The 18,428-nt window shown below is 40.9% G+C and overlaps 2 protein-coding genes and 1 long non-coding RNA gene across 3 annotated transcripts; 1 reads left to right on the top strand and 2 right to left on the bottom strand.

Moving 5' to 3' along the window:
• Window positions 1–1,100: 1,100 nt before the first annotated feature.
• Window positions 1,101–9,933, bottom strand: LOC5502788. Its single transcript, XM_048731699.1, has 10 exons — window positions 9,600–9,933; window positions 8,674–8,739; window positions 7,682–8,053; window positions 6,896–7,053; window positions 5,759–5,987; window positions 4,900–4,947; window positions 4,271–4,516; window positions 3,528–3,641; window positions 2,166–2,283; window positions 1,101–1,153 (listed from the first exon to the last, which is right to left on the bottom strand). Coding segments are annotated over exons 1-10 (1,425 nt in total). The 5' UTR covers window positions 9,673–9,933; the 3' UTR covers window positions 1,101–1,152.
• Window positions 8,423–11,030, top strand: LOC125570261. The gene is made up of 2 exons (XR_007312617.1): window positions 8,423–9,220; window positions 9,492–11,030. It is a non-coding gene; the product is annotated as an uncharacterized LOC125570261 (long non-coding RNA).
• A 644-nt stretch (window positions 11,031–11,674) lies between these two features.
• Window positions 11,675–18,340, bottom strand: LOC5502795 (histone H3.3). The gene is made up of 5 exons (XM_032371111.2): window positions 18,090–18,340; window positions 14,654–14,751; window positions 13,878–13,955; window positions 13,637–13,674; window positions 11,675–12,707 (listed from the first exon to the last, which is right to left on the bottom strand). Exons 1-5 carry the CDS (start codon window positions 18,220–18,222, stop codon window positions 12,611–12,613), a joined length of 444 nt encoding a protein of 147 aa, XP_032227002.1. The 5' UTR covers window positions 18,223–18,340; the 3' UTR covers window positions 11,675–12,610.
• Window positions 18,341–18,428: the final 88 nt, after the last annotated feature.

The raw sequence follows: 18,428 nt of genomic DNA on the forward strand, positions 1-18,428 counted from the left end.
GAGTGTGTTGTGTCTCAGGGGGGTGGAGTGTGTGTTGTGTCTCAGGGGGGTGGTGTGTTGTGTCTTAGAGGGATTGGAGTGTGTTGTGTCCCAGGGGAATGGAGTGTGTGTTGTGTCTCAGGGGGTGGTGTGTTGTGTCTTAGGGGGATTGGAGTGTGTTTTGTCTCAGGGGCGTGAAGTGTGTTGTGTCTCAGGGGCGTGAAGTGTGTGATGGGTTTCAGGGGGTGGAGTGTGTGTTGTGTCTCAGGGGGATGGAGTGTGTTGTGTCTCAGGGGGATGGAGTGTGTTGTGTCTTAGGGGGATGGAGTGTGTTGTGTCTCAGGGGGGTGGAGTGCGTTGTGTCTCAGGGGGGTGGAGTGTGTTGTGTCTCAGGGGGATGGAGTGTGTGTTCGGTTTCAGGGGTGGAGTGTGTTGTGTCTCATTGGGGTGGAGTGTGTGTTGTGTCTCAGGGGGATGGAGTGTGTTGTGTCTCGGGGAGATGGAGTGTGTTGTGTCTCAGGGGGGTGGAGTGTGTGTTTCAGGGGGGTGGAGTGTGTTGTGTCTCAGGGGTATGGAGTGTGTTGTGTCTCAGGGGGATGGAGTGTGTTGTGTCTCAGGGGGGTGGAGTGTGTGTTTCAGGGGGGTTGAGTGTGTTGTGTCTCAGGGGGGTGGAGTGTGTTGTGTCTCAGGGGGGTGGAGTGTGTTTCAGGGGTATGGAGTGTGTTGTGTCTCAGGGGGGTGGAGTGTGTTGTGTCTCAGGGGGGTGGAGTGTGTTGTGTTTCAGGGGGTGGAGTGTGTGTTGTGTCTCAGGGGGTTGGATTGTGTTGTGTTTTAGGGGGATGGGGTGTGTTATGTCTCAGGGGGGTGGGGTGCGTGTTGTGTCTCAGGGGAGTGAAGTGTGTGTTGTTGAGGTGTTTTTTGTTGTGTCACAGTATCGTGTAGTGGATTGTCTCAGGGGTGAAGTGTATGTTTGTTGTGTGAGAGGGGTGGGGTATATGTGTGTCTCATGGGGATGAACAATGCTTTATCTGAGATTTCCCCTCCCACCACCATCACTAGTGAAAGTGCCATTATTCCTACACTACCCTTGCCATATACATAATTCATGACAAATGTAAAAATTGTTTTTTAATTAAATTTATTCAATCAATAACTAGGGATTATGGCTCTTGTTCTGGAATACAAACAAAAATATTTATGAATAACTCAAAGATGTACACACATGTAGGCGGATATGTAAAATGTGTTATCAACCCTAAAGAACAAAGTACATTGAATGTGTTTACAGCCTAAACACACAGTACATTAAATTTGTTAACAGCCCTGAGCACACAATACATTGAATGTGTTTACAGCCCAAAAAACACAATACATAAAATGTGTTACATAAAATATGTTAACAGCCCTAAACACACAGTACATTAAAATGAGTTAACAGCTCTAAAACACAGTACATTAAAAGTGTTAACAATCCTAAGCACATGGTACATTGAATGTGTTAACAGCACTAAACACACAGTACATTAAATGTATAAACCGCCCTGAGCACACGGTACATTGAATGTGTTTACAGCCCTCAGCACACAGTACATTGAATGTGTTAACAGCCCTAAGCACACAGTACATTGAATGTGTTAACCGCCCTGAGCATACAGTACATTGAATGTGTTAACAGCCCTAAACACACAGTACATTGAATGTGTTAACCGCCCTTAACACACTGTTCATCGAATGTGTTTACCACCCAAAAACGCAGTACAGTACGGAAAATTCGTGAACACTGAAATTTCGCGGTCAGCTTTAGAACCCCGAGGTTTTTTTGAGCCCCCAAAATACTACTAATTTACCAATATATACACAAAATAACTACAAAACACCCGCTGACGGTTTAAATCGCGAATTTAAACCTTGGACCCCAAGACCCGCGAATTTTTCAACATTTACTGTACATCGAATATGTTTACCGCCCTAAAAACACAGTTCATTAAATCTGTTTACAACCCTGAGCACACAGTACATTAAACGTGTTAACAGCCCTAAAAACAGTACATTGAATGTGTTTACAGGATGGGGAGGGATGGCAAGTGTGGATTGTTGGGGGAGGGACAATAAATGGGGATGGGTTGAGAGGGATAAAAGAAAAATCACCCTCTGTAGGGGTGGGTACTCATACAAATAGATCTTACCAGCACTGCTTGCAGCTCTTTCTACAGTTTGCCAGCATGTAGGCGGGGTTACGTCTGCACTCCCCCATCCCCGCCCACGATGAACATGAACGATGGCTATCTTGACAATAAATACCACCTGGAAACATCGATATTAAATGTTTATTCTTATTCAAACATTTATTTTCATTATTGTGTTACCAAAATGATTCGAATAAATGCCCGGGGGCTTATCTAATTTTCGGGTCTTTATTTTTTTTTTGGGGGGGGGAGGGGGGGCTTATTTTAGAGGAGGCGCAAGGCAGCATTATTTCATTTTGGCAATTGAGAACCAAAAAAATTTTACCAATAAACTGAAACGACAGTAAAAATGTTTTAGACTCAAAAATCGATGACAATATCCTCATTACAGGTAGATATCATTACAGCGTTTATTGATAACTAGATTCTCGGACGCAGACTCCTTGAGATATACACCATTCAAGTGGCGCTTTTATAAATATCTTTTTTAGGGGAAGCGGAGGGGGCCTTATTTAAAGGAGGGCGCTTATTGGAATCTTTGCGGTATTGCAACATCCTCAGCCCACTTTCGGAGGAGACACCGAGGTCCCACTGGCTTCCACTTCGGGTGAGACATAAGACCGAGGTCCCATTCACTATATTTTATCTTTTCGTAAGGATCACAGGACCGCACCGATACATGTCAGCGGTTTCCACCAAACTACGACCTGACACCCGAGAAAACGGCTTCAAAACCTTTTGGCCAATCAGAACGAAGGAATCATGTTGAATGTTATATCCCCTCCCCATCCACCGCCCGATAGAAAAAAGTTATTTTCATTTCTTTTGAAATATAAATTCAAATGATCTAATTCTAGTTGAGAATTTAGTGTTAAGGTACTCTTAACTCTGGTCTTCCTTGCCGCCGCCATTGTTGTGGCTACCTCATTGTCGATAACCTACTCCTTTGTTATTGTTTATCATTGAAAGTACAGCAGCTTATTCACAAGGAAACTTCAAAATAACAATCTACGAATGAAGGCTGATATATTATTGACGATTTTGATTGAAAATATCTTGCTTGCTTCGCTTGAATTAACCGATGGAAATGGATTCGTTGTGTGACTCGCCATTGAGCGGGAGCATAAAATGGCGGCGTGATTGAACTTCTTATTCGCACCTTATTCCCCCTCTGAATCAGGGAACGAAGATCGGCTATGTAGGATTGACTAAACTAGGAACTGTCATTATTAACTTCCACTATCCCCACCCTTTGAAACTGGAAATGGCAAAATACGGCGGTTTTTACTCCCTGGAAACCGGCCCCCTACCTACTGTGAGGTTAATAACAATGATATACACGTGGTGTGTAGACCTACATACCACCACATAGCCCACAGCTCTTATTACAATACACTTTCATGTAACGTGGGTTTCGCGAGCACTCTCCCGTACGCCGCCAATAGCCACAGCTGGGATGCTTGTCTACGCAGTTCGCTAAAAGTGTATGCACAGATTATAAGGTTGGGAGTCATCGAATAGTAATAGTAATAATAATAATGATCATGGTGATAATTAAAATTAATAAAAGCTTGACAACTTGCATAGCGCATATCCGTTACAAGATATCCCAAGCACAAACGACCTGTCATTTTATTTCTCTCCATTATTACTTCACCAACAAACAATAATCTCCTGCTATAACACCCCCCTCCCTTTAAAGGAGGTACGATAGGTGGGTGCGAGGTCTAAATTGCAAGCTCACTCGTACTAGCCCTATTGGATCTTTACTCTGTGCTCGAGAAATTTATCTTTCAACCTAAATACGAATTTAAAAGCTAACGCACGTTAGTAAGATGTGTAATACTAAAGGCACGATGGAATAACGACCGCGTTCATTATCATGAGTTTTGGAAGAAAGAGCGTGTGCGCATACGCGCCAGTAACATTGATACGTCATCTTTACAATAAATCCACAGGAATACCGAAGACTTCCGACATCTTCCCGGCTGACAAATAGGTCCACCCCTCTCATACCCCACATCTTCTTACTCAGTTATTTAGGGGGGGGGATGTTTGTAAGGATTTGCCAATGCCCGCTGCAAGTAACGTATCAATTCACTCACCTGGGGACTGCGTGACCGGTGGCGGAGGTTGCGTGACAGGAGGCTGTGTGACAGGAGGTTGCGTGACAGGAGGCTGTGTGACAGGGGGTTGCGTGACAGGGGGTGGAGTATTAGGGGACGGGGGAGTGGGGATATTTGTTCCAGGAGGAGGGGTGTCTGGTTTAGGAGGTGTGGGTTGGGGCGGTTTGGGCGTGGCTTGGTCGACGGGCCGTTTGGTCTTGAAGTCCATTAGAATCCCATTGCCGTCTGTAAAGATGAACATGATTTTGGACCAGCGATCAGATAGACACCGAGGAAACAAAACAAATGACGGCGATGATGATGATGATTGTATTGATGCCAGTACTGCTAGTATCGGTAATGGCGCTACGAATGATTATATGATAATAATGTTGGTGATGGTGATATTGATTTGATGATGGTGATGACGATCGTGATGATGGTTAAGTTGATTATCATGATAATGGTTATGATCGATCTTGATGGTTGGAATGATGTTCGCATTGCTGATAGAATATATAGTAAAAGATTCGAAGAAGATATTTATGGTTTATTCTCTAATGTTGAACTATTTAATTCAGGGTAATAGCAAATAAAAAATATTGATGATGACATACAAAATTACTCACATTTGTCGCAGTTCATTTTGAAGTAGTAACGTTCTCGTGGTATAACGCCTATACATAACAAATAGAGTACACGTCTGCTGTGCATCGATCATCCACCAATATCCACCACCTACACACTATCATTATCCACTTACACCCTACCGTTATCCACCTTCACCCTACCGTTATCTTCCTACACCCTACCGTTATCCACCTACACCCTACCGTTCTCAACCTACACCCTACCATTATCAACCTTCATCCTACCGTTATCCACATACACCCTACCGTTATCCATCTACATCCTACCGTTATCAACCTACACCCTACCGTTATCCATCCACACCCTACCGTTATTAACCTACATCCTACCGTTATCCACGAAAACCCTACCGTTATTAACCTAAATCCTACCGTTATCCTCCTACACCCTACCGTTATCTTCCTACGCCCTACCGTTATCCTCCTACACCCTACCGTTATCCTCCTACACCCTACCGTTATCTTCCTACACCCTACCGTTATCAACCTTCATCCTACCGTTATCCACATACACCCTACCGTTATCCATCTACATCCTACCGTTATCAACCTACACCCTACCGTTATCCATCTACACCCTACCGTTATTAACCTACATCGTACCGTTATCCACGAAAAACCCTATCGTTATCAACCTACATCCTACCGTTATCCACAAAAACCCTACAGTTATTAACCTACACCCTACCGTTATCCACTAAAACCCTACCGTTATCCGCCTACATCCTACCGTTACCAACCAGCACCCTACCGTTATCCACCTACATCTTTTCGTTATCCATCTACACCCTACCGTTATCCTCGTTCACCTATCTACCTACACTACCATTACCCTCACCTTTCTCACATCGCTTGACGATCTGGTTCTGGCAAGGAAACACTTCCTTGTTAAAGTGGTACAAGACGGAGTCATACCGTTGGAGCTTGGCGCGTGTGTTGATGTCGTTATGGATACCGTTTGGTGGATTTTGATAGTCATTCACATCAAAGTAACTCTGCGTCCCTTCGGCGAAGTACTCGCGATCTGTGCTCATGGCGTACGTACGGTACCACAGGGTGTTAGATCTCTACAACAAATAACAGAATTATAGTACTTGAGACAGACAGACGGACGGACGGACGGACAGACAGACAGTGAGGGGAGAGGGAGGGAGGGAGGTTAGTTCTACTATCCAGAGTTTTTTAAACACGAGGTTCCGCTATAAAAGGGAAAGCTCCTCCCACCCCGGGCTCAAGAACAATCGGTTATCAATCAACCATCAATGAGAGAACATGTCTGACAATTGCTCTGAGCGCTAAATTCAAATTTCATATTCTAAACCAAAATAAATATCATTTCAGAGTTGTCCATCTTAAAATGTTCCTATATATCGTAAAATAATGCTATACTAAGCTGTGCGCGCTCTAAAATACGAGCATTTTTATCACAGCGCGAAAATAATTTATGCAGGTGCGCTAGATTATGGATAGCACAAAATTTAAAATTTTGCATCGAAAACGTGAGTGGACAGCAAATAACTAATCTAACAATCTCTTAAGATAACTGTCTTGTTACCTGTGCAAAAATAGTTTTATTCCAGCCTACTGAGGCTCAAAGATAAGTAATTTTAAAGGAGGCTTACTGCTAGCGTTGCACTGTTCTGATTATAATTGCAAATTCGAGCTCGGGGGTGGGAGGAGCTTTCCCTTTTATAGCGGAACCTCGTGTTTAAAACTTGGCATAAACAATATTGACGTTTTCACAACAAAGGGGCGTGGATTCAACGCGTTTTTACTGATCGCGCGAGAAAAAAACTCAGTTAGAAAAGTCTTAAATTTTCAAAAAGAGTGCCTATAGTCTTTAGAAAGTTAAGTTCTGTTTATCGAGCTGCCAAAATCCGATCTCCTAAACAATAACCTGTAAAAATCCGAAAAAACAGCGCGCGCAACTATGCGCATAAGGGATGCGCAGTGCAATTCAAGGGAATTGAATTACCTTAAGTTGCTGGTAACGCGCTTTCACGCGAGAATCGAAGTCTCTGATTGCACCGTTCACCAAGGCGATCTCGTGAATTCCGTGCGTGAACTCGTGAAGGAAAATGTCTTCTCTTGGGTACCGGTCACCAGACTGACACATAATATTCTCCTCACCGCCTGGGGACGATTAAATGATTACCATGGCTTCGGCAGTCATGTGGTCATATCATATCATCTCCGGCCTGTTCAGTTAGAACGTTCTACTCTTTTGTATATAAAATTCTTTTCTCTATAAAAGCTAATAATGATCAAAATGGGTGTGTTATTTTTGCTCAGTGACCTTTTTAGTAATCCTAAATTAATCAGTCGCTGTCATGGCAGCGCGCCCGTGCGGGAAACCTGCGATAATCCTAAACGTCATTGCCAAGCTCATTTTTTTAAGAAAGTGTAGCAAAAACGACTTATAGAGTTCTAGGACGAGTTCTAACTCTTTCGAGATTTGAGTTCGAGTTACCCGTTATCCGAGTAAAATGATTGAAACATAGGGCTAAAGAAAAATTGAACGACTTGACGTACCCTGCGTAGCAAGCGTTTCTGTTGAGTTTCAGCAGGAATAGAGAGCGAGAGAGGAATATGGCCGCGCGAAAAATGGGGCGAGCGCAAAAAAAGCGCGGCCATATTCTTCGCTCGAAACTGCACAGCAACGCTTGCTACCCAAGCTATAGTTGACGGGGTTCTATTAATGTGAGCTAGTGGGCATATGCTTATACACTACCAATCCCCACCAATTTGTTTGATAACTTACACGTGGATATCGGTGCGGATGGAGTGCCCCCCAGTCCCCTCGCCCTCTGGTTCCACCAGGACGCTAGCCAGGAGTGCTCGGGGATCGTCGTCACTCCCTCGCGAATTCCTATCACACCTGCACGACCATTCCTACGATACAACCAATCACGGACGTCCTTGCGATCAGCCAACAGAAAAACGACGACGTAGCAGGCTCTTCTCAGGGCGGCGTCACTTGGCGCGTTCGAGCTTACCACAGGGATCCCAAAGGCGTGCAGGTACTTCTTGTAAAAGCCGCTAAGTCGCATTTTCGATCTCACGTCACTCGGGACGGGTTTCACGTGCTCACATTCCCACGTGCTCGGGGCGGAGCCCTGGCGGTCTGGGGCCGCTGTCGTACATAAAATCGTAGGTATTTAAATTTGATACTCTTTACTTTTGACATCAAACAAACGATCTTGCCCAAGCTTCTTCTGCTTATACGACTTGAACATTATATACGTTATGAACATATACATTTTGTGGAGAAATGTTTCGATAGTTTAGATAGGGGAATTGGGCTAAGAAGTCATGTGACTTTTTGCATGGCAAATTCAAGCCAAAATAAACCCCAGAAACGGCTGCGGCCTTCACGCCAGACAAGGACGAAAATGTAAAACCTTTCAATAAAAATAAAGGTTGGTTCTAACTAGGACGTAAGCGCAAACGGAAGCGCAACACAAGTGTGAATCGGTCAAACATAAGCGCAAGCGCAAGAAAATCAAGCAGTTGCGTTCTCTTGCGCTTATGTTCTAGTGAGAATCGGAAAACAATGTGCGTTCCGCTTGCGCTTACGTCCAAGTGAGAACCAACCTCAAGCTCTTTCTGGCAAAGAAATTTTCTGTCAGATTGGTATTTTGCCGTAAAAACCCTGAGCGCGCGTAAGTTTGCCACCAAAAAAGTCACGTGATCTCTTAGCGCAAGTCACCTATTGTCAAAATATAAATTCTAAGACAGTGGAAGCATGCTCACCGTTGAAGCTAAATCTTGCGCGCTGCTCGGACAATCTCATCAGGGCACTGAAATCAGCTGGTTTCGCTAAAAAAAATAGATAGATAATATACAAGGACTTCTTTGCCTACCTCATGCACATCTATTTAACACAGGGTTTCACTTGATAATCCGTGCCGTAACCCGCGTTGCCTGATGGTTATCAAATGAAGCTTTAAAAAAAACCAGCCTCGGTTAGTAGAGCTGCATCATCCTTGTTTACGGGGCTCTAACCATTTACCCGAACAAAAGGCTTTTAAAGACCAGGTTTCATCCCAGTTTACCCATGAACCACTGCGGCTTACGGCACAAAGGAAGATTCAGCGTAAGGGCCAATTGCGCTGCCATTCATGCTCCCGCACATACCAAGTGACCCAAGGAATCGGCTAATTCAGGCAAGCAACTGAGGACTTTCAATCAAACTACAATCGTCGAAAGTTATTTTAAAGTCCCCTTGCAAATGATCCGCGACCAATTGGTCTCTCCGAGTCTATAAAATGCAATACGGGCGAGGCATTTATTAGGCAGGGTTCGTATATTTAATATTTATTCTTAGCCGCTTAGTTGAGGAAGGCGCTTATTTGAGCAATTACGATGGGCACCCTCCGTAACATCTAATACTTCATTTCACTTAATATCTATAAACCATTGACCCTGCCAGATCGTACAGATAACATTAGCGGATCTGCGGGGGGCTGCCTCTGGGTGATAGGGTATTTGTAAAGATCTCACAAAGTGTTTCTCGCCATATATTCATAACTGATCTCAAAGTAATTCTCTCCTATCATTTCCCCATCTAGGTGCCTTGTAACAAGAGGCTGCTTACAATAACTAAAGTCTCGACCTCGCGAGTGTATACAATGAAATCAATCTCTTTCGGAATATTCGGTCTTTGCCACTCCACATACCTGGTCTCCGTGCCTCCACACAACACAAGCATACCGCCACGAACGCAAAAAAGACTAGAAATGCTTTGAGCATGTTGGTGTGGGTTCTCCAGTAGTCTAAGAGCTTGGTGATTTCTATGGACCTTTATAATGCGTGTTTGTAAGCGCAGCTGACGCCCACGGGCCGGCCGCTCTCGGGTTACTTCGCCTAATTTACGTCAACACAACTGAGTCTACATGATCGGATTACTTAAGTCGGCGTTGAGCCACAGCAGCGACTCCATCGGGGTGTATCATCAGTGAAGAAAAGAAAGTTTACTTTAGACAATAGCTAGATCTCCATCGGGGCTTGTATCAACAATGAAGAAAGGAAAGCTTAACGCTATTAACCTTGCTAAAGCAGCTGGGTTTATACCGTTAATGGACACACTTATGCATGTTTGGTTACTTGAGATGCTCTTTAATTTACTGTTTGTATCCGGGTGTCAACTTCCTGGCAAGTGCGATGTCCATCTAGAACAAGTTCCGCTTCACGTACCGGACCGGAAGTCCTGACTCGGACACCCTTATTTGGATATAGCCAGTGTCTCGGTCTCTCCTACGCAGTCGTTCTGACCTCTGCCAAACTGTCGGGCAGGTTTTGGCTAGTGCGTCGGGAGCAGTTCTCGCGCCACGGGGTAGTAGCTCAGATACGCAACGTAACTTGACCAAGGGAGCACGGCAAAATGTATTCCTATTTAACGCGTGATTGATATTTAAAATCAACACGTCATGTGTGCTCGTTTTGTAAGGGGAGTTATCTGTTGCGCTGTTGGGGGTGTGGGACTCGGATTACTAAAGTGGATTATGTTTGTCAACAGGGTCTTTGTTCGTATATTGCCCGAATCCTTTCCGAGGATCGAGAGTTACAGTATAGAAAAATATAGGGGAGTGAAACTGTGGTGGGCGTGATGGCTCTAAGCCAATCAGAACCGCAGTCTTGGAGGTGTGTCTTCTCCCTAGTAGTTTCCTTTGAGATATTTCGAGTCAAATCAGAGACGCAAGTATATAAGGCCATTACAAATAACCTAGCCATGCCGCGAAGACGGACCACAAAGCAATTTAAAGGATAATTTTTCGCTTCGCTTACTTACTCTTCGTTTCGTTGTGTCAGAGTATTTATCCTGCGTAGCGGCCCAAGGTACACAGGCTACAGAGTATTCGCCTCACTGTCGCTAGACTAGGAATAGCGTTGTCCGTTCGTTCGCACTAGTCGCAAAATACTCGGTAAGCTTCGTCGACGTCAAGTTCATTTCCAGGCAAAAAGGGCAAATGTATTCAATATTCTTCAAGGAAATCAAGCTGATAACTGAATTGCAAAATTGGAAACCAAAGAAACGTACAATGGAGAACACTCAAATAGTGAGCGCGTGGTAAGAAATACATGAAAACCCCACAAAGCTTCCAGAACGCGAAAGAAAAAAATATCACGCTCTCGTGAAAGTTCAAACGACCTCAGATAGTAAACAGAGTCTATGGTATTCGTGCTGTTGCTGTTTCGAGCGTTAATTAATTTTGAATCTGAGTTTGAATACAGGCGCACTAGAAGTTTGAATAGAGCGCGCGGATCAGGCTGCAATTTGGCATAGCAACAATGTTTGGCATAGCAACATCACAGTCTTACCAACCTCTCAGTCAGTCTCCAGTCAACCCCAGTAACTAGCTCGATTATTTTCACGATTGATCACCTCCTGTAATTGTCCTATAATTGTCTTATATCCTAGAATAAAGGTCACAATAAACTCTCATTGCTTTGTGATGTGTATTTATTCAGAATAAGCGGTATTTCTAACGTTTGAGCAGTCGAGGGTTCCACACTACTATAGTACCCAATTTGCTATCTCATACAGTTAAAAATTGCTTCAACCACACCCAATGGGTGTAGAATTGATGTTGAATACACCAAAAGTGCTATCCGGATTTTGCACCTGCCCCCCCCCCCCCCCCCCTGGTCTAGAACAATGGAGCCCGTAAGACTACATGGTACAGTAAAGATGTATAAAGGGATAAAGCAAACCCAAGAAATATCCATTTAGATTCAAGCTGGAAAACACAGGTTAGGAAACTATCGCTTTAATATGTTCTTTCAAATACATATATTTATAAAGATGATACAGGAATTGATTTATCAAAACATTAAAACTGTTTTCCCCTTAAAGCATGCTTAGTGCATATTAAGTGTTACTAATACAATATACAATGATTGCATAAAAAGTTACAAATAATATACACGGTAAAAATTACACACTAAGAATTCTCATGTGTGTAAATTTGTGACTTCTAAAATGTCATATTTATTTACAAGAACTTATAGATCCACAGATATAATGTCCAAAAGTATCCTGTTTGCTACCCATAAATACATAAGAATACAGTGGCAGACCCAGGGGGGTCGATGGGTCCACTACCCCTCCCCCTTTGGGCTAAAGGATGTTGGAGAAATGTTAGGGAGCAGAAATCCTCCTTCTGTCATTTTTAACATGTTGGAAACCCCCTCTTCTTTAAGAAACCCTGGATGCTTCCCTGAGCTTGGTTACTTAGTTACTGCTGTAATATAAAAAAAATATATTGTTCTTTTGAATAAATGTTATAAAAACACTTATTACAGAAAAAAAGGGTTTTATGTTTATCAAGTGTTTGCAGACTAGCTGAGGAAGGCTGCGCAGGAGACTAGATCATGCCTAATTCCTAAGAGTGTACGGCGCCATAGCTCTATTTGCCTGGCTTAGACTAGTACTTGCCTCCTTTAGTGCCTTTTATCAAATGGTACTTTCTACTCTAAGTCTTCTAGTTATCAGGGAAAGGTTTGTTTGCTCTTAGTGTATCCTTAGTACATTGCACATTAGTGTAGTGGAACAGATTAAAAGATTGCACCATGGTACAGGTTAAAAGATCTAAAATCAGGTAGTTCTTTGTGACACGCCTACCCCTATATATACAAGCCCTAGGCAACATGCCTACCCCTATATATGCAAGCCCTAGGCATACTGTTATCACCCAAGCCCAGCATCTTGTCCTCGTATCCGCCTAGCAAGCTGGATATCTCTCGGCATTACGGTTACACGCTTGGCGTGAATCGCACACAGATTTCTGTGTAAAGTCAAGGAATATCACTCTCATTTTACACTGTTGTTTGATTCCAGAAAATATCCATACCCCCAGGGAGTGAAATGGAAAAGCAGAGGGTGTTGGTGTCTTTCATTGCTGATTTCTGTTTGTTCAAAACTTTACCGTTGTTAGTTTTCATACAAACATTGCTGAAGTTTTAGCCTAGGTTGCTGATAACTCAGCGAGGGCTAAAACTCATGTAATCATAAAGGTCAATATAATCAGCCCCAAAGGTAAAAAAAAACTTTGATTTCAATTTCACAGGCTTATGGAGGTTTTTAGTTAAAAAGTGTTACATATATCAGGGAAGTATAAGGAGATGGAATGGCAACTGCATAAATTAAACGATTTCACACATTCTATGTTTGTTTTGCTTTGTTAATTTGAGTTTTCGAAATTGATTTTAACTTTTTTGCATTGCTCATTGAATATGATATATTACACACAAATAACAAAATAGGTCGATGATGCATCCAAAGCTTCTTAATTTAAAAATCAGGGCCTGGTAAAGATAGTTTTCACTGCAAAATGTGTACCGATGCTTGTAGTGTGAGTTTCCCTGTGATCGCTTTGTTGTAGTGCGGCCGGGCCATACAGAGCATCAAAATTTGTCATTGAATTTCAATATTTTACACACAAAACAACAAAATAGGTTGATGGCAATATACCTAAAGGAAAAATGTGTACCAATGCTTGTAGTGAAATGCACGAAACAAACATTTCAAACTGCTGTAGAAAATCAGAGTGCACCATTCGCCTTTAATATATTCAGTTGCGATTCCATTTCCTTACACTTCCCTGCATTTATGAATCTAAGGGAAAAAACATCTCTCCATATTGAATCTTATTCTACAAACAAAACAAAACAATATAGCATAAAAAATCATGGAAAAATAATACTGAAAGGATACGCATCTTCAAATAATCTTACAAGAAATGCCTCAGCTGCCTGCAAGGAAATCAGTAACAAAAATTAGAAGCGAGTGAAGCAAGGGTTTTCCCTTAGCACCAGCATAGTTTTTAGTTCTTTGTGACAGGGTTTTCACTAAAGATTTCCCAAACAATGGCCATAATTTCTAGTCTTTTTAGGAGACAGGGTTTTTTCACTGAAGATTTCCCTTAGCATAATTCCTAGTCTTTTTATGTGTTTACCTCTTGTAATGCCATTAATGCAGCAACTTGCCATCTCAGCTCTGATGTCGTATAGAACCTATCTGCGACTTCTTTCACCTAAACCAACAAAAAAAGTTTAAGGTAAAATTATGCGAGTTTTAATTTTCCATAGATATAAATCCGTTTCTACAACACTTGCACATATATATACCACTGGACTTGTCATTTACACAATCCTTGCAGGTTCACTTAAAGCGAAAGAGACCAAAAAGAGTCTGTAGGGTTTTGAAGGCAAAGTTTCAAGTTTTGCCTACAATCTTGTGCTGCAAAGACCTGTTGCACTAGAAAAATAAGCCATTTTAAACCAGCCCAAGATATTTTAATTCTTTAAAATACTGTTTCTTATTGAGAAAACAAATTCCCCATAAGTTTCAGTGGAATGTACTCTTATACACCATGATATTTGTCATCTCATGATAGAATTTACTGCAGTATCACTCAACATTGCCCGCCTTGTGACTCCACAACATTTTAATCACAAGGTGACGAAATATGAAGAGGTGTATCAGTATTTGTACATACCAAAAAAAATTATGGGAAATTTGTTTAATACACACTAATTTACCAAGGAATTCCAATATGGAATCACAACTTCTGGACAAATATTTGATTTGTGTCAACTTTTTACAATGTACTATATGGTCTCCATCTCTAATATCCAAACCCTGCAATACCCACCCCCGTACAACAACTGTACAAGGATCTAAGATTATAAGGAGGACGTTTTTTTCCTTTGTACACAGTAAACAACCTACCACTCGCATGAAGGGGGCTTTCCTCAGAAGAAGATGGGTGGTCTTTTGGTAATACTTTATCTCCATTAAAGCCCTTGTTCCTGGTCTGAATCTTCTTGCTGTAGGGCATAAACATAACAAGAAATTTGTTAAATTATCAAGATCCCGAAATGATAACTATGTCACAACAAATTTTATTCTTTTGGCATTATGTATACGATAGTAAGTAGGGATGGTGGAAGGCAAAATTTTGCAATTTCTCGGTTCAAAGGACAGCGAAACTGCCTACAATAACCTTATGTTTTTTTTCATCATTTAAGAGCTCCAAGAATTATTTGGGTAATTACTCTTTAGTCGTGGCCGGTCATAAAACAAACAAAAAACAAAAAAAAACAAGTGCACAGTCGATTTACCCCCCTGCAAACAGTAACAGTACCCACGCAGATTTAGGATAAACAGTGGATAAAATCTTGCTTCCATCTCGGCGATCAATGGCTTGTATTCACCTAATGCACATATGAGACCCGTAGAATTATATATTTTATACGATTCCATTGGTGAAGTATTTGTAGCGGAGCCAGCGCGGCCATAGGCCGCGCGCGGAGCTCCATAGGTATAGAAATATGGTATAACTATGCGACTTGGTTTTGTGGTCATTGCGCGGGTACCCTGTGGTGTCACTCGCCAGCCAGCCAGCCAGTCAACCGCGCAACTCCCAGGCCTCACTCGGCCCCGTAATGGCGGCTAAATACAAGCACAGAGCAAGGGAAAAGTTCTTGTCATGCGTTGATTATTTCTTTTTGCCTCAAATTTTGTGACTTAAGGATAAAGTCAATTAGAGGAGATCTACTAACATTCAATCACGCCAAGATTTATGTAAGGATATGTCTGGTTTTTGCTAGTAAATTTAAGTAAGTAATAGTTCACATTAAAAAGCGAACAAAACCACAAAAAAGCGACAAAATTCAAGGTGAGTTTCAGACGACTATTTCTTTTGTCTATTGAGGATATGACAGTTATTGGGCTTTTTGTTGTCCTTTTTGTTTGCTTTGAGAATGAGCATAACACATTTTGTTTTGACATTCTTTGTTCTATCTTTATTCTTGATTCTGTTGAAATATTTCATAAAGGCTAACCAATATCGTGTTGCATTTGTCATATACAGACCGTCCTTGTCTTTATATCCTGTGCTCTTAGTCCTAAGAAGATACATATCCTTAGAAGATACAGCAACTTTTTCAACTTACAAGAGAAATTTTCCTTACCGAGGATAAAAACAAAACAAAATTCAACCCCTGTTGCCAATATGTATTGTTATTGTCTGCATCTTACATCTCATGTGTTTATTATTATTTTTTCAAATATTTGTGAAAATTAGTCAGATTATAAATGTCTTGATGAAAAGATTGTTTTGAAAGAAATGTTACTCTTTTATGAACCAGGGACTACCTGAGGGCCAAGATGAATGCTAAAGACTGGAAGACATGAGAATTAAAAATCATGTCTTGAAGAGAATAGTAGGATGTTCTTATTCACTATTTGATACCCCCACAAACATGGTCCCAGGAAAGGGTGGGGGATTAAACTTTAATAAAAGCCTGTTTCCAAGTTAAGAGTCAAAAACAGTCAATACCACCACCCCTCTTGATATATTCTGGTTAAAAAGTAATCTAAAACCCCACAATAACCCCTGACTTCCCCAGGACCATAAGGGAGGGGGCTCAAATGACTAGGGCATTACCATGTGATTCAGCAGTACACACTCAGTAGGTTTTTTTTAGAACAAGATACTTATATTATATAAAACTAAAAACAAACTTTTGCTTTTAAAATAATAAATCTGTATCTTTATTAACCTAAAGATAATGGAAAAGGGGATATTTTAGGAAAGTACTGAATATAATTATCACATTATTGTTATTATATTTTCTTTTCAAACATTTAAAGAAGAGTCATATTTATTCCTTTCCTTCTCCATGTTGACTATTTTTATGCAATTGATGCTCTTTGCTATTTCCCCTCTACACCAAAAATAAATTAATAAACAGATTTGAATTTTAAATTAGAAATTTTCATTTAGTACTTTCACTTATATCTTCTTTTTAGGATTTCCTTTCCTTTTCCATTACATTTATTTTAAAGGTTTAGATTTATTTCATTGGAATGGTTGGATCCAGGGTTTCTAAAAACACCAAAATATAATGCATTACTGGATGTATATTTGTAGATATTAATTCCCATGGGGATGAAAATCACCACTTAAAATGGTACATTAAAACTTCAGTATTGCATCTTATCTAAAATTGTGTCTGACACTATATTCTATCTTTGAAATCCTGTTTCATCCATTACTTGTTCTTTGCAAGGACCAAGCTTGTTAGAATGTAGCTTTACAAATGTACATTGATGAAACTTTTATTATGAAAAGGGTTTTTTAGGGAAAGATACTTAAATTTTATAACACTAGCAACAACCTTGTTCTTTTTCAATAATAGAATTCTGTTCACATAGCTTGGATAGCATAGACATGGCCTGTTTAGAGGCCTGTGGTGATGAAAGGGTTAAGATAATGGGAAAGGGGAAATGTCAAGAAATGCTCAATCAAATTATTTTCATTACTGTTATATTTTTTTCAACAAACCTTTCAAGTTGAGTCAATTCCCTTTATATCTCCTCCCCCGTCGACTATTTTTTAGTCAATTGATATTCTTCCCTTCCTCTCTACCCCAAACATAGATCAATAAAAGGGTTTGGTTTGAAATTAGAAGTTAGCATTTTAGCACTGTCAGTGATGCCTTAGATGTTTTTTTTTTTAGGATTTGCTTCCAAAATCAATTTGTTTTTTCTTCATTGCATTCATTTTGGAGTAGGCCACCAACAACAAGGCCACTATATGGTAAATGGTGGGTGCACAAATATGTAATGCATGAAAGGAGATATATTTTTGGATTTTAATTTCCAGACATTTTTCTGAATATTCGGTCCAATGAAGGGGAGAATCGCCACTAAATCAATACATAAAAATTACAGTATGGCATCTAAACAGTCTAAATATATTATTTCAAATCTGTGGAATGCTGTTACATCCATGACCTATTCTGCACAAGGGCAAAGCTTGTCGGAGTATTGTTTTGATTAAAAAAATATATTTATAAACTTCTATGATGGGACATAAGAATTTACCATTAGACTCTTGACAACTTTGACAGCCATATTCACACCAGGAATTGTGTTTGTTAACTTTGATGTACTGTATAATTTAAATTATTGAATAAGGCCTGGATCCATTTGGTTGGTACAATGAATAAATCTCAGTAGAGAGCAGGATCCTAGATCCCCCAAAAATACCTCAATCAGTCAACACAGAAGGTGTTCAATGCTGGCTCCGCTTTTAGGCAGTGCCTAAATCTATATATTAAGTTAACTAAATAATGCTTTTAAAGCTTGAAATAATCACCTTTTCTTGGACTGCTCGGCGTTCGGCCATGACTTGCCCCCGAAGCAGGACTTCTTGGTTTGCTGGAGTAATGCACCGGGTCCCGTCTTACGGGACTCGAACTTCTACCTCCCGAAGACTTTACACGAACCATTATGCATCATAAAAATCTAAACATTCTGTAAAATATATGTTTACAAATTAAATATCTATCGACTTGAAAGGACGCCACTAAAGACGCTACAATACTACCAGCCGATAAAACGAGTGTTCTGATTGGTCAAATTTAATTATATGAAGATGAGCCAATCGAATTAGTTTTTAGAAAGGTTGCTGGTTATCACTTTCTTCCCGCGCTTT

This window comes from Nematostella vectensis, chromosome 8 (genome assembly GCF_932526225.1).
Source record: "Nematostella vectensis chromosome 8, jaNemVect1.1, whole genome shotgun sequence".
Taxonomy (NCBI): domain Eukaryota; kingdom Metazoa; phylum Cnidaria; class Anthozoa; order Actiniaria; family Edwardsiidae; genus Nematostella; species Nematostella vectensis.